The 17,031-nt window shown below is 40.1% G+C and overlaps 1 protein-coding gene across 1 annotated transcript in view; it reads right to left on the bottom strand.

The window, feature by feature from the left end:
- Nucleotides 1–330: 330 nt before the first annotated feature.
- LOC105552642 (lysozyme-like protein 1) overlaps nucleotides 331–17,031 on the bottom strand; it is a 30,828-nt gene continuing 14,127 nt past the window's right edge. Inside the window, exons 4-5 of the mRNA XM_011998344.1 lie at nucleotides 1,366–1,444; nucleotides 331–570 (exon numbers count right to left, since the gene is read on the bottom strand). Coding sequence (XP_011853734.1) covers nucleotides 501–570; nucleotides 1,366–1,444 — 149 coding nt within the window. The 3' untranslated portion in view covers nucleotides 331–500. The remainder of the gene's footprint in view (nucleotides 571–1,365; nucleotides 1,445–17,031) is intronic.

Below are 17,031 nucleotides of genomic sequence, written 5' to 3'. Positions count from 1 at the left end.
CCACGTCTCTTGCGTGTGTGTAGGTAGATAAATGGTGTCTAGGCCTGTGGGTGTGCATGCATAGACGGTCCTTCTGGGGTACTCTTAAGGGGATTTGGCTCCTCAGGTGCTCCTAGCTCCTAACCTCACCCTTCTGCATGTGTCCTGTTTCTGAGGATGGCCCTGAAGATGAGGGAGTCTTATTTTTGAATGAGCAGCAGTTTCAGGACCACAGAAACCAGGACTCCCTACAATGAAGAAGTTTGTTTCTTCCAGGGCTAGAGCATTGTGGAGGTGATTTTTCAAGTCTTAACACCATGCTATTATGACATCATTGAAACTGAGACAGGGTGAAGACATTTAAATGGAAATATTTATTTTCTTAAAAGTATAGCTTAAGTTTCCCTCTCCAAGTTTGAGAAGGAATATTGGGAGGAAACGGGACAAAATGACACAGGCATTTGGACATTCACTGCAAATCCTAGGGCATCGCTGCAAAGCATCCTGGGTCCAGTTCCAGTTTAGGAAACCTCACAGCCTTTTTTCCAATCGGACAGGTCTCTGCCCTCACAGTGTTTCTTCCAGCCTTGCCTGAGGATGAGAGGGAAGCAGGAGCAGCAAAAAGAAGCATGACAACCCAAATCGTGTTAGTTTCAAAGTCTACAGAAATTAACCAAAATCACCAGCGGAACCCTGAGTTGGGTTTCATTTGCTTCTGAGATTCAAGGGTGCTGTCATTTTGCCTTGTTCAGACTTTTCTCTCCTGGTTTTCTCCTAGCCATTGTTAGCTTCAGCAACAAGCAATCGACTTTTGTAAGGACCGGTCATTTCATTACATACCCACATCTCTGAAAATTCGGGTTCTCTGAGTGGGTGACCGGCTGGCAATGTTCACTAGGACACAGCAGCAGGCAATGCAAGGACCCAGGCTCAATCCTGGGGACACTTTCTGCTGAGTTACCATGACTCACTTTCCTCTTGCTACTGCTCATTCTCTTTCCCTGCAAAATGTTGCTGTAACCTTCAAAATCTTATCCAAATCTAGAGCAAACTCAAGCTTTTTTTTTTTTTCTCCTCTGTTGAATTGACTCAACTGACCCTTTCCAAGTCACTTTAGAAAATATCTTTCTCCATTGTTTGGAATATTTTCATATGAAAAGCAATTGCAAATTATCTTAACCCAATCTCATCTCTCCTCTCCCCTTCTCTGTACTACCATGTTCACTGCACATCTGCACACCAATGGAGGAGAATTTATACAAGGTCCCATTCCATTGGTTGGACCACCCTGTGGAGGTGAGTTTGTCAATTCCACGATAACTGTGATAAATACACACACTAGATTTTGCCCATGACAGCCCAAGTCTCCCAAGGAAACACTCTTACCAATAGTTCATTCCCTGTGTCTCTTTAACAATTTTCCTGGCACAGATAATTGCATCTGTGAGGTCATCAGTGATCAAGGCTGTAAAAGACAGAAGACATCAGGGTTAGGCGAGACTTTGTTGTTGGAGAGGGACCTCAACTCAACTTTACTTCACTTTTCTCAGTCTTTTTGGATCAAGAGGGTTGGAAGAACTATGATTTTGCCTGCAAAGCCACAATCTCATTTTTGTTAAACTTCCTCAAAAAGAACTTTTTTTGTTGTTTTAAGACCACTTTCATCTTGCGCTACCTGAAGTTTCAGAGGAAGAGCCCGATCCTGAAGGGTTTTTAGAAATGTGTTTAGAGAAGATGCCATGCAAGAATGTTTTTTATGTCCTAAAGAAATACGTGCAAGTCAAATGTGGTGGCTGAGACCTGCAATCCCAGCACTTTGGGAGGCCAAGGTAGGAGGATCACTTGAGGCCAGCAGTTTGAGTCCAGCCTGGGTAACATAGCAAGATCCCATCTCTACAAAAAGTAAAAAATTAGCCAGGTGTGATGGTGCACACCTCTAGTCCCAACTACTTGGGAGTCTGAAGTGTGAGGCTCACTTGAGCCCAGGAGGTTGAAGCTGCAGTGAGTCATGTTCACACCACTGCACTCCAGCCTGGGCAACAGAGTGAGACTCTGTCTTCAGGAAAAAAAAAAATGGCACATAAGACAGGATAGCACAGTGTTTTCTCTATTTGGATTAGTTTGACATATAAGATCTCTTTAAAGGTAAATATTAAACTTTTGTATATTATCATTTCAATTTGTGCCTTAAAAATTTTTTATCCAGGGATTTTTTGTTTTTTGTTTTTTGTTTTTTTTTGAGACAGAGTCTTATTCTGTCACCCAGGCTGGAGTGTGGTGGCACAGTCTCGGCTCACTGCAGCCTCCGCCTCCTGGCTTCAAGCAATTCTCCTGCCATAGACTCCCCAGTAGCTGGAATTACAGGTGTGTGCCACCATGCTGGGCTAATTTTTGTATTTTTACTGGAGATGGGGTTTCACCATGTTGGCCAGGCTGGTCTCGAACTCTGACATCAAGTGATCCACCCATCTCGGCCTCCTAAAGTGCTGGGATTACAGGCGTGAGCCACCGCACCCGGCCTAGGGTGTTTTTCATATGCAGAAAGTTTTAAGTCAAACACATCTATCTCTATCTTTATTGCTTTTCTTTTTTTTTTGAAACAGGATCTCACTCTGTCACTCAGGCTGGAGTGCAGTGGCACGATTATAGCTCACTGCAGTCTCAACCTCCTGAGCTTAAGTGATCCTCCCACCTCAGCCTCTCAAGTAGCTGGGACTACAGGCATGTGCCACCATGCCCAGCCATTTTTATTATTTGTATTTTTTATAGAGAGAAAGTTTCACTATGTTGGCCAGGCTGGTCTTGAACTCTGGGGCTCAAGTGATCCCCCTGCCTTGGCTCCCAAAGTGCTGGGATTACAGCCAGCACTGTACCCGGCCATTTATTACATTTTCTATTGCTTCAGACATAACATATCTTTTGATTGAAATGTATTATTTGATATCTGCATTCTTTCCTGCTTGCCTGAAAAGTGGCCTCAGAATCCTTCTCAACACAAACATGACAGAAAAACGCAAATAAATTTTAAAAGTCCATCATTTCTGTTGCAATTTGGGTCTCCAGCAACAGATACTGCGATGGGCTTGGGGTGCTAGATATTCCTCAGGGATCCACACCTATGCAAGGAATGGGATGCGGGGGAAGCAGGATGGGCAGACGGAGATGTTCATTTGTGATGCAGACCCAGCAATTCCTCGGGCAACCCAGCCATGAGCTCCCGAGCAAGCACTGCCCATCGGAGTGGCCAAAGACGGGCCCACATGCCAGATCCGCATGCCTCTGCCTCACACGTCACTGGGCGTGGGCCACCCCGGCAGGGAACAACCTGCACCTGAGGCCGATCCTGAAGCAGGTGGCAGGTACTGTCTGCTCATCACACAACTGCAGCAGGGACGGCATGTCTTCCCTCTGGAAGGCTCATCTCCATGACCACCACAACCACCAACCAAGGACAAAAATACTCAAACCACTTGATCTCATTTCTGCTTGTCAATTACACAAAGTAATTTTTTTTTTTTTTTTTTTTTTTTTTGAGAATTGGGTAATGCTTGATATTGACAAGGGCACAGAGAGGCAGGTTCTCTGGATGCTTTCTGGTGGGAGTATAATGAATTCAACATCTCAGGAAACCAACATAGCAGCATGTTTTTAGAGCCTTAAAGAGGTTTTTATCCTTTTACCTAATAATTTCTCTCTCTAGATCTATCCTAAGGAAACAGTCATAATGCTAGATAAATATTTCTTTACAAAGTGGTTTACTATAGCTTTATTTACAAGAGTTAAAATGAAAAAATCTAATTGCCTCACAATCAGTGATATTCAAATTATTCATAATACCTTCATTTAATAAAATAAAGAGCCGTTTAAATCATGTTTCCCCAGGATGTTTTATAACATGGGGGAAATGCTCCCAATGCAATGTTAAGTTCCCAATATCATAAATATATCCATTGAGAGCTGTATTGGCCAATGCCAATATGGCAGGCATTACTTACATGTGACAATTTACATTTAAATTATAGTTGTTGACAGATGAATGGATAAAAATATGTTTCTATAGAGAGTGGAATATTATTCAGTCATGGAAAAGAAGGAAATGCTGACATTTGAAGCAGTATGAATGAACTGAAGGACATCGTGCTCAGTGAAGGAAGGAAGACCCAGAAAGACATATACCACATGATTTCACTCATACACAAAATCTGTGAAAGTTGAACTCATAAAAGCAGAGTGTAGAGCAGTGGCTGATGAGGAAAATGGGGAGATGCTGATGGAAGGGTCCAAACTTTCAGTTATAAGGTGAGGATGGTTTGGGGATCTAATGTACAATATGGTGACCATAGTTAATTATACGGTACTGCTTACTTGAAATTTGCTGACAGTAGCTAGGCACGGTGGCTCATGTCTATAACTCTAGCACTTTGGGAGGCCGAGGAGGGTGGTTCACTTGAGGTCAGGAGTTTGAGACCAACCTGGCCAGTATGGTGAAGCCCGTCTCTACTAAAATACAAAAATTAGCCAGGTGTGGTGGCGCACACCTGTATTCTCAGCTACTCAGGAGGCAGAGGCAGGAGAATTCCTTGAATCTGGGAGGCAAAAGTTGAGATTGCATCACTGCACTCCAGGCTGGGTGACAAAGCCAGAGTGTTTCTCTCTCTGTCTCACACACACACACACGCGCACACACACACACACACACACGCGCGCGGTAACTATGTGAGGTGATGGATTTGTTAAACTTGATTGTAATAATCATTTCACAATATATACAAAAATCAAATTATCATGTTATTTACTTTATATACATACTATTTTGATTTGTCAATTATACCTCACTAAAGCTGGGAAAATTAAAAACTATTCATTTTAATTAATTAACATCAAACATAATTAAAACTTTAGTTCCTTATTTGTTCTAGCTACATTTCAGATACTTTATAGCCACCCATGGCTAGTGGTTCTCATGTTTGACAGCACAGATGGAAGACATTTTCGTCATCATGGAAAGTTCTGTTAGACAGCACTGGTTTAGGAAAAAAAGATAGTCATTAGTTCACTAATACTTTAAAAAGGATTGGCTCTTAAGACTTAAGATCACCTATGCTCTTAAGTCTTAGCTGCGTATTTTCTAAAATTTGTTTACAGTAGAAATGCACTATTTTTGATACCAGAAAAAAACAATTTAAAAAAATGTTAGCATAAAATGTTGCATTTCAATAGAGCATTGTAATACCAGATTATTTTGTTAACTCTGTTGAAAGTGGAATTTTCCCTTGAGCATGCTATTTCCCCAGTTGCTAATTTTGTGGCTTTCTCAGTTCGGCTTAACTAGAATATAAAGGTAGTGACAGATTTCTTTTAAGCAAATTTATTCTGAATGTGACTTAATTTTTATTTAAAACAAAATTCTATTAACCAGGAGAAAAACTAACAAAATATATCATCTGTAAGAGATAGCAATTGAAACAACATATGCAAATTCGCTAGCATTTGGTTTACAGTTCTACAGTGAAAACGAAAGCTGTATCAGCTTATAAAAGTCTCTTGCCTATTTTCTCAAGATATAAATATTTCGGATAATAGTAGCTATTACTACTAGTTTACGCTTTATAGAAATCTTACTGTATGTCAGGCACATGTTAAATCTCTTCACGCAAAATCTCCATCAGTCCTCTGAAGAACCATTTCTGTGGGTACCATTTGATCCCCATAAACCGAGGTCACACACCCAGATAATGAGTCTGTATTCTGATAGAGGGCTTAAATTCTGTTCCTCTGATCTCTTCTTCCAACAGAGGCCACTTAAGCAAAGATTCTTGCTCATAAAACACTACATGTTAATAAAGTTCATAATTAAAATATACTTTATTAATTTTTCATGTAATTATCTATGAGGTTATCCAATTTAAGCATTTGGTACCTGATACATGTTCAGATTACTTAGAGACACTTTATTTCGGGTGCGTACACGCTTGATAAATGCTGAGACCCTGTGGTTTGTATTTGGAAGTGGTCTAGCATATTTTCTGGGAGATGTGGGTTTGGGGCTGTCTCTAGAGGTTGGAGGGACACAGATTATATAATACATAGTGAGGAGGAAGCAGATCACTTTGTATTATTCTGGGATTGGAGGTCATCCCAGGCATGTACAGAAAGAGCACATTTTGTGCTGGGGGCAGGGCAGTTTGTGGCAATGCCCTGTAAGGATTTCCGGGAGGGTCGGGCCATGCAGGACCAGGAAGGGGACACCGAGTACAGCTGTTTGTAGCCTTCTGTTTTGTTAGAGCATTTTGTTGCACAACTGGGATGTTTTGAAATTGGACTTGACTGAATTTGCTTAAGAAAATACGTTAGGGAAAGTAGGGGCTGGGAAATCAAGAGCTCCCTCCCGACCCCCAGCCCTGAGCACTGAGGTGTCATTACAAGAAATAGCCACAGAAGGGCAGCAGAGGGGCAGAAATGAGTTAAGATGGCCCTTTTTAAAGGAGGACTCGTGCCAATAACTGTTTCTGCTCAATTTACTTTAAATAGACAATTCTGTCCAGTCAAACATGAATAAAGAAAGGGTTATGTTGAACAGCAAAGAATCGTTTATTCTTTCACATCCAACAGAAAACAGCAACAATCTACACAAAATGAGCTTCAGTCCTATTTTCAGTTTTGTTAGTTCTCCTTCAAAGTATCCCTGTCTCTCCTCAGCATCCGCCTGCCTCCCAAGTGAAATCTAGCAGCCACCACGCCCTCGATGTTCATCTCTTTCCCCCGTGAGGTGACGAAGGCCAATTCAGATACCAGGGCTATGAGAAATAAGATTAATATAAGTGCACTAGACTAGATAGAAAGTCAGTAACCTTTTCTTTCCTCAAATGCTCTTATTTTAATGACATCTGTGCTGTTGGGGAAAATACTGTCATCACATCAGGCATTTTGTATACTGTGTGTATGTATATGTGTAGGTATATGAATGTGTGTGCTTATGTGTGCTTTGTATATACGAATATAGCATCAATTTTCTGTCCAGATAGTTTGGGGAAAGTAGGTAGGAATTTTAGGGATACAATTTCGAATTAGAGTGAGGAGATTGTCTAGCTTCAGAACATGGGCATGGGCTGGGTGCAGCAGTTCACGCCTGTAATCCCAACACTTTGGGAGGTCAAGACGGGAGGATTGCTTGAGCCCAGGAGTTCGAGACCAGCTTGGGCAACATGGCGAGACCTTGTCTCTATTAAAAGAAAAAAAGAAGAAGAAAATGAGCATGAAGTGTATCTATACTGTATATGCATATAATGTCACGTACTTTGTAAACATACCCTAATGCTCACTTTTTTTCAGGTTCCCATGACAAACGTGCCTACTTCTGTAATATGTGGGACAGAATGACATTGTTCTAATGAAAGCCTCTCTGGCCTGAGGCTAAGGGAGGCCTGCCATGGAGGGCGGTTAGTATATAAAACCAACATCTTGCTTTCTATTTTAAGGCTATCCCCGAAAATCCCATGCTCTTCACGATAAGAAAACAGATATGAGTGTCCTTTTACCTCTGACCGTGAACCGTCCAACACTTTAATTTCTTAGAATCTAAGATTGTCTTGCAGATAGACCCCTCCCCCAGACTTCCTTAATTGGAATGAAACTGAACAATATTAAATTAGTAATCTGCATTTAAAGTCAAACATGACCATGATGGAGTCACAGATTTATCTTCCCACTGTAAACAACTAGAAAACTAGACAAAATAGATGAAAAATTGTTTTCAGACATTGGACAACTGGCAATGCAGGATCATGGTCTTTGAGAGAGAGAAAAACACAGTGAACCCTGTGATTGCCATGACTTTCTGCCCAGAGGAGCTCTGCAGACCAGGGAGGTAGAACCAGGCAGGGGATGGCCATCTCAGAGGAGGAGACAGACATCAGATGCCAAGGCAGCTGAGATTTTGTGAAGAATACCTGGGAGGCAGGAGCTACCCAGAAGAAGAGCAGCAGAAATCTGCAAAGGGATTCCACCCAGTCGTTGACTGAAGGCCAAACTGAGTATGCATAGGCAAAATTCCACAGGGCTAGGCAGAGAACTACCCCCGGGAGCGGGACAATTACAGACCTCACTCGGGACTGGAAGACATTTGATTTCTGACTAGCCGAGGGAATAGACCTTGCTGAATCCTCAGCACATTCAAAAGAGACACTGGATGCGTAGTCATGCCTTGGAAGTGGGACTAAACTAGCCCTACCGTAAAGACTACTCCAGAACTTCACTAACAAAGTTTAAGAACAAGTCTTAAAAGGGTTAAGCCGATCAGAGTAAACTTAACTGGTTGGCAAAAGAAATTCAACACTCCTTAAAAGAAGGCAGTATAATCTAGACACTCAACAATGTTGCATATGAGGTGGGATAGGTAGGCAAGGAAGCAACCATGTCCTCGGGAATGGCAACTGTGGTGATTGCCCAGTCAACATGGTAAGCCTCAGCATTCGCACTGTAGGCCAGCTCATTCAAACAAAGCTGTCTCCAGAAGAGAATTTCCCTAGGGAACATGCGCACTTTGACTTTACCTGTCCTCAGACTCACCCTTTGCTCATTATAATAATAAAAAACACACTCCTGAGTGGAGATTTAAGATGCTAATGACACATGCAACATATGAACAACCATGTACAGCTGCTACGCAAATGCACCAAGAGGTACGCCCAGAACATGCTTACTAGCAACACCTCTTTCCACCTGTTTATGAATAATCATGGAAGACTCCCATAAAGGGAGCATCCCTCGCACTGGCCTTTGCTGTCTCATCCTTATGAGCAGCCTGCCTTGAAGTCTCTCTCATGATATACTGTCCATTCTGCACCTAACTTTCAAAATATTCTTTTTCTTTTTCAATAAATTAGTCTATGCTACATCTCCTGTGTCTCTTGTTGAAATTATTTTAAACTAAGAAGACAAGACTCGAAGACTCACAACAGCCATCAACACATACACTGTATGTATTCAATAAAAAATAAGTCCTTGTGCAGAGGCAGGGAAATGTGACACATACTAGGAGAAAGATCAATCAAGGGCAAGACCCAGAAATGACAGTTGATTCCATAGCAGATAAGAAATTTAAATCACTTCTTATAAACATGTTTACATACATTGAAGACTTCAAGAAAAACACGAATAAAATGAAATGAAAGACACGAAAGTTTGCCTAACACCAAATGAAAAACACAGTATCTGAAAAGAAACATCCAATCAAGAAGCTTAATAGATTAGCATTAAAAAAAAAAAGGAACAGTGAACTTGAAGACGTAACAATGGAAACTACTGAAAATGAAACACAAGGAGGGAAAAAGGCTAAAAACATGAAGAGCCATGGTGATAAATGGGACAGCATCAGTGATCTAACATATGTGCCATTAGAATCCTTGAAGGAGAAGAGTATTAGAAGAAAGAATGACTGAAATGTTTTCAAATGTAATGAAAATTATAAACTCAGGTATACAAAATGTTAATGAATACCAAGTAAGATAAACACAAATATCACACATAATCAAATTGCTGAAAATGAGTGATAGAGAGAAAATCTTAAAAATTCCTAGAGAAAAAAGACATATTACATACAGGGGACAAAGATAAGAAGATCATTGGTTTCTCATCATACACAAGGAAGGCAAGCCAGAAGGCAATGGAATATCTTTAACAATTTGAAGCTGAGCGTGATGACTCACAGCTGTAATCCCAGTGCTTTGGGAGGCTGAGGATGAGCCCAGGAATCTGAGACCAGCCTGGGAAACATGGCGAGACCCTGTGTATTAGTCCATTTTCATGCTGCTGATAAAGACATACCTGACACTGGCCAATTTACAAAAGAAAGAGGTTTAATGGACTTACAGTTCCACATGGCTGGGGAGGCCTCACAATTGTGGCAGTAGGCAAGGAGGAGCAAGTCATGTCTTACATAGATGGCAGCAGGCAAAAAGAGAGCTTGTGCAGGGGAACACCTGTTTTTAAAACCATCAGATCTTGTGAGACTCATTCACTATCAAGAGAACAGTGCAGGAAAGACCCACCCCCATAACTCAATCACCTCCCACCGGGTTTCTCCCACAACACATGGGAATTATGGGAGTTACAATTCAAGATGAGATTTGGGTGGGAACACAGTCAAACTATATCACCCATCTCTACAAAAAATAAAATAAAAATCAACCAGGCATAGTGGCATGTTCCTGTGGTCCCAGCTACTCAGGAGGCTAAGGTGGGAGGATTGCTTGAGCCCAGAAAGTCAAGGCTGCAGTGAACTGTGATCATGCTACTGCACTCCAGCCTGGACAACAGAGCAAGACCCTGTCTCAAAACAGCAACAACCTGAGAGGAGAACAACTGTCACCCCAGAATTTTATATGTAAAGTAAATGTTCCTCAAAATCAAAATAAAATGGAGATATTTTCAGACAAACAAAAGCAGAGAGAATGCTTGCTAGTAGACCTCTAGTCTAAAAACACCAAAACCAAAACCAAAAAGAAGTTAAAGAAAGTTCTTTCAGCTGAAAGAAAGTGATATCAATTAACTACTTTCCCAAATAAATCCACCAAAGGAATGAAGAATGTTGGAAATAGTAAATATATAATAAATATTATAGAATCTTTTTCATCATTTAAAAATTTATTTAAAAGACAGTTGTTTAAAGCAAAGATAGCATAAATGGATTGTGAGGTATATAAATATAGAAGAAAAATGCATGACAGCGTGGCACAAAGGATGGAATGAATACTGTTAAGAAACTCGTATGTTCTATATGAAGTGGTGTGTTATTTGAGGATAGAATGTAATAAGATAATGATGCCTATTGGAAACCCTAGAGTAACTACTAAAAACAAAATAGAGATATAGCTAACAAACCAATGGAGAAAATGAAAGAGAATAATAAAAAATATTTTTTAAAAAATCAAAAGAAGGCAGAAAAAATGGAACCAAGAATAGATGCCATAAACAGAAAACAGAATAGCAAGATGGGATTTAAAACTAACCATATCAATAATCACATTAAATGTAAATGTAAATGATCTAATCAAGGTTCCACAAAGTATGTCCCACAGGCCAGCCTCCTGTTTCTGTATAAAGCCTTAATGGAACACAGCCAGTCCCATTCATTTACATACTTTCTATGGCCGTGTTCACACTCTGTCATGGTTGAGTAGTTGCAATCAAAACCATACGGCCTGAAAAGCCTAAAATATTTACCATTTGGCCCTTTAGGCAAATATTTGCTGACCTATGGTTTAATCACTCCTACTGAAAAGCAGTAATTACCAGAATGGATATAAAATCAACACATAACTATATGCTATCTATAAGAAATTCACTTTAAATATAAAGACACAGACGGGTTAAAAGTAAAAGGATGGAAAGAAAGATATTACGCACAGATTTCCCCAAAGAAAGTGAAAGTGGCCTATATTGCTATCAGATAAAGTAGATTTCTGGATGAGAAATAGTATCAGAGTTAAGGAGAAACATGGACTCCAGTGACAAAATGATCAATTCACCACGAAGACATAACAGTCCTCAATGAATATGTGCCTAATAACAAAGCTTCAAAAATGGACAAGACTGAAAGGAGAAATAGACAAAACGAAAATGATAATTGCAAATTTCAATATGTATCTATCACTATATGATAGTTCTAGTAAGACCTATCTAATAAGTTCTAAGTAAGAAAATCAGAAAGGAAATAACAGTCATTTATAGAACATCTACCCACCAAATATAAAATAAACATTTTTTTTCAAATGCACATTCACCATAAGACACATTTGCAGTGCTGTAAAACAAGGTTAAAGACATATTAGAGGTTTGAAACCATATAGACCAGGGATCCCCAACCCCCAAACCACAGATGGATACCAGTCCATTGTCTGTTAGGAACCGAGTTGCACAGCAGGAGGTGAGTGGCAAGCAAGTGAGCTAAGCTTCATCTGTATTTACAGCCACTTACCATTGATTGCATTACCGCCTGAGCTTCACCTCCTGTTGGATCAGTGGTCGCATTAGATTCTTATAGGTGTGCGAACCCTATTGTGAACTGAGCATGTGAGGGATCCAGGTTGCACGGTCCTTATGAGAACCTAATGCCTGATGATCTGCCACTGTCTTTCATCATCCCCAGATGGGACTGTCCAGTTGCAGGAAAATAAGCTTAGGGCTCCCAATGATTGTACATTACGGTGAGTTGTATAATTATTTCTTATATATTACAATGTAATGATAATAGAAATAAAATGGACAATAAATGTAATGTGCTTGAATCATCCTGAAACCATCCTCCTCTCTCTGGTTCATGGAAAATTTGTCTTCTGCAAACTGGTCCCTGGTGCCAAAATTGTTGGGTATAGACCCATATTCTGATATGGCTGATATAGACCATATTCTCTGATCGTAATGATTGAGGTGTAACTAGAAATCTATAATAAAAACTCATCCTGGGATCATCCTTCACAATCAGGCTGGGCATTCCTCTTGCCTTTCTCCCTTATTGAGTCCCTTGTTTCCTGAACCATGTCTTCCTCTTTATTGTTTTAGTTTATCCTTTTGGTGCAGCATGTTTTCCTATAGTTTTATGAGAGATGGTGCATGGGAGATGAGCTGAATATGTCATCTTTGCCCTGACGGATCCACTCTCTACCCTTCTCTATCCTGCTCTGTGCACTGAGAGGCTGATGCACACAGTTGCCGTCAATCGTCTCCCATGTCCTCTGACTTCTGAAGGGGTTTAAATAAGAGTAGGCATCAGCAGGGAATGGACAGAGGAAGGACACTGAGGTTGGGATATACATATAATATCTTCCAGCTTTCTTTCTGTGAGGTCACTCAGCACAAGTCACATCCCTTGAAAGAAGGTCTCAGATCCTAGAAGGTTGTCCTCTCCCTGCAGACCCTTTGTACCTCGGTGATGGTCATAGTTCTTTTTCCAATCCTCATTGGAGAAGGGAGTGATAATAGCCTGTGATTCTAATCCCTTCTTTCATTATTGCTGTGTTTTTTCTATGATTTGATCAGATTTTTGTAAGTAAGTCTTTATTAATATTCTCCTCCAATTACTCAGTTTGTGTTTGTTCTGTCTTCCAGCCAGGATTCTTTATGATACAGGAGGTAAAAAATTTAACAACTTGGTTCTCTGAAAATGTACTCATTATATGCTGAAAATGTATTGATAATTTGGTAGCACAGAATTTTATATTGGAAATGGTTTTCCCTCAGAATTTTGAAGACTTTTTCGATTTTCTTCTAGCTTCCAGTGTTGTGGTTGAGAAGTCTGATGTCACTCTGATGCTTGATTTTTTTGTATGGAACTTTTTTTCAAATGGAAGCCTGTTGCATATTCTGTTTTTCTATAGCGTTCTGAAATTGCATAAGGATATTCCTGAGTGTGAGTGTACAATACTCAGTTGTACAGTAGTTTCTCTTTATCCAAGGGGGATACATTCCAAGACTCCCAGCAGATTTCTGAAATGATGAATGGTACCAAATTCTATATATACTATGTTTTTTAAGCCAGATAACTGAGACAGCTACTAAGTAACTAATGGGCACATAGTGTGTATAGTGCGGATATGCTGGACAAAGAAATAATTTATATCTAGTATGAGACAAAGCAGAATGGTGCAAGATTTCATCACACTGTTCAGAATGGTATGCAATTTAAAAATTATGAATTATTTTTGAAATTTTCCATTTAATACTTTTGAGTCACAGTTGACCATGAGTAACTGAAACTATGGAAAGCAAAACTATAGGCAAGGGGTGACTGCTCTACTGGTCATGTGATGAACCTTACAAATTGAAATCACATGCTCTTTAGTTCTAGAAATGTTTTTTAAAGGTTGTGTCCTATCTATTGTTTCTCTTCTCTCCTGGTAAAACATATTTTTTATATCCATTTATTTTATCATTCTTATTTATCCTATTTCCCACTAACCCCTTTTTTTCATTCTGCTTTTAGAGAGATTTCTTCAATGTTATCTTCTTACTACTTTATTGAGCTTTCCATTTCTGTTATCATATTGTTAATTTCCAAAGGCTCTTTATTTGGTTCTCTGAATGTTTCCTTTTTCTTTTCTTTCTTTTTTTTCAAAAAAGGCATCTTGCTTTGTTTTGTCCAAGGATCCTCTCTTATCTATCTGAAGATATTAATGATAGTTTTCTGAATTTGAAGTTTCATTTCCTTGCATAAACTCTGCTTTCAAAAAGTTTTATGTGTTTGGTTTTTGCCTCATTTTTTTCATATCACTGCCACTTCTCTGAAGTCTGGTGATCCTTGGCTCTCTGCAACTATTTAAGAGAGGGGCACTAAAAGCTAGCAGTGCCCTTTGCTCAGAGGTAGGGATTTTCAACTGTGGATCTCACTGCAGGGAGGTTTGACCAGTTTTGTTCACTGGAGAGTCTCACTCAGAATCATTAGTTATTTCCTTTCAGTTTGGCCAGATCCCTAGAAGAAAAATCTTCTCATCTAGAGAGTGTGGCCTGGCTGCCATCACTGTGGGGTCTGAGTGGAAAAGGTGGTTGAAACTATAGAAACTATAACTTAATCTCCCATGTCTGTGGTCTGGAGCTCTCACCCTCAAAGGTTGTTGAGGTCTCTCAGTTGAGAGGTTTTCTACTTTACTTGTCTAGAGGAAAAAGTCCCAGTATTCTGGTAGGGTGAGTGAGGGGCAGTCAGTAGGTGAATGCCTCAGGAACGGACTGGATGTTCTAACTACTCCTTAAGGGAACTTTAAATGTATCTTTCTGTTTGTAATCTGTCTTCATTCTAACTTCCAGAAGTAGCTAATGCTGCTGATTTCAGAGCTGTTTGCTGTTGTTGTTGTTGTTATTGGTTCCATGTTTGCTTCTCAACTTTCTCACTGCTGGTTTAGGATTCAGATTTCTTTAATCACTAAGTTAGTCACCACTTGCCTCCTGCTTTCCAGCTTCTAAGTGTTTTAGTATTGTTTCCTCTTCCATTTATCTTGTATATGTGGATTTGTCTTTTTATCTTATTGATTCTCGAATCACTTTAGTATTAATTTAGTAGGACACCAAGAGGGAAGAGAGGGGTATTGGGTTTCTACTGCTGCCCTAAAAAATTACCACAAGCTTAGTGGCTTAAACACTGCAAAATTTCCCTACAGTACTGATGGCTGGAAGAGTGCCAGGGGATTCACAGGGCTGAAGTCACGGTGCTGACAAGTCTGTTTTCCTTTCTGGAGACTATGTGGGAAGATCCACTTCCTTGCTCACTTGAGGCAGAGTTCAGTTCCTTGTGGGTGTCAGACTGAGATCCTGTTGCTTGCAGGTTGTCACCTGAGGGCCATTCCAAGCTTCTAGGGACCACTCACACCCCTTGACTCATGGCCCCTTACTCCATCTTCTCAGCCAGCAATGATGAGTCGAGTCCCTCTCACACTTTGAATCTCTCTTTCTTTTTCTGTCATTGGAGCTCTCTCTGACCACAGCTGGGCAAGATTCTCTGCTTTTAAAGACTCATGAGATTAGATTGGTTCCACCCACATTGTCCGGGATAATCTCCCCTGCCTGAGCTCAGATCCTTCCTCACATCTGCAAAGTTCCTTTTGCCTTGTAAGGTAACAGAGTGAGAGATTTCAGAGATTAGAGAGTGGACATTTGGAAGTTGGAGGCTCAGCCCACCATGGGAGGTAAATGCACACATTTAATCCTCATATTTAACTGAAAGACTCCATTGGTGAGCTCTTAGGGAATGCTAATAAGATTGACTGGGACAGGGAAGGGTTCAAAAGTCATCCCTATGGGAAAGTGAATATACTGAATGTTTTAGCTTAGAAGATAAGAAACCAGAGATGAGAGTTACTTACAAATCATTTGCATACAGTTAATAAGTTTTTTCGTGTAACATAAAGCAAACTTGTTTTGAATAAACCCAGAAGGAAAAACTAGGATTGATATAGAAGACTAGAAGAAGATAGATTTTGGCCTAACCAAGGAATGTTCTAAATTAAGGGCTGACCAACAATTGGGAGATCTATCTCAGGAGGTAGTGATCATTCTTTATCAATGTTAGGGTAGGGACACTATGCTAGGTAAGTTCACATATTATTCAGTCGTTCAAACATTCAAACCCATATACTGATTATCTTGTACAATAGCTCCCCCTTGTCTGCAGTTTCAGTTTCCAAGTTTTCATTTACACTCAGCAGTGGTTGGTTATTTTTATTAATATAACATATTTTGAGAGTGAGAGAGAAGGTGCTTACCTACCTTTATTACAGTGTATTGTTATAATTATCCCATTATTATTGATTGTTGATAACATCTTACTGTGCCTAATTTATAACTTACACTTTGTCATTGGTATCTATGTACAGGAAAAATCATAGTATATACAGTGTTAGGTATTATCTGCAGTTTCAAGCATTGACTGAGGGTCTTGGGAGGTATCCCCCTTCAATAAGTGGGGGACTCCTGGATGTGGCAAAGAGAAGTTAAAACAGTTTATTTTCTGCTCTGAAAGAATTTGCAATAGAATATTTTATGACTCTCTCACTTCACTCTTGTTCCTCATTCTCTCCTTTTATTCAATAAACATTTATTGAGCTCTTGCAATGGCCAGGCACCATTCTAGGCATTGAGGATACATCAGCAAATGAAACAGAACTCTCTGCCCTCAAGGAACTTACACTCCAGAGGGAGCACAGAGAAGATGCCTTTGACTGAGCTCTGCCCTCTGCCTGTTCAGCATCTCTTGCATCAGTCTTCTCCATGTCACCAACCATGACCATCATTCAGTCTTTTTGTGGCACTTAGCTCAATAACTGCAGTGACACTTAAATGGTGTCTGCTTTAATCCATCCCACACCCTGCTTGCAGACTGATGTTGCTGAAGCAATGCTTAGTTAACTGACCTCTCTTGGTTTCCTCTTGCAGGCAGAAATCAGTGAAAGCCCCTTAGCTTGGGTTTTTCACACTCAGGTGGTCGTTAACCTCTCCACCTGCCTTTCCTGGGATTCCTCTTCGTGTCACTTTGTTACAGAAAAAACAAGCCTCTCCCTAGTCTCC

Source organism: Mandrillus leucophaeus, unplaced genomic scaffold (genome assembly GCF_000951045.1).
Source record: "Mandrillus leucophaeus isolate KB7577 unplaced genomic scaffold, Mleu.le_1.0 Scaffold569, whole genome shotgun sequence".
Taxonomy (NCBI): Eukaryota; Metazoa; Chordata; class Mammalia; order Primates; family Cercopithecidae; genus Mandrillus; species Mandrillus leucophaeus.
This window is presented reverse-complemented; position numbering and strand designations above follow the sequence as displayed.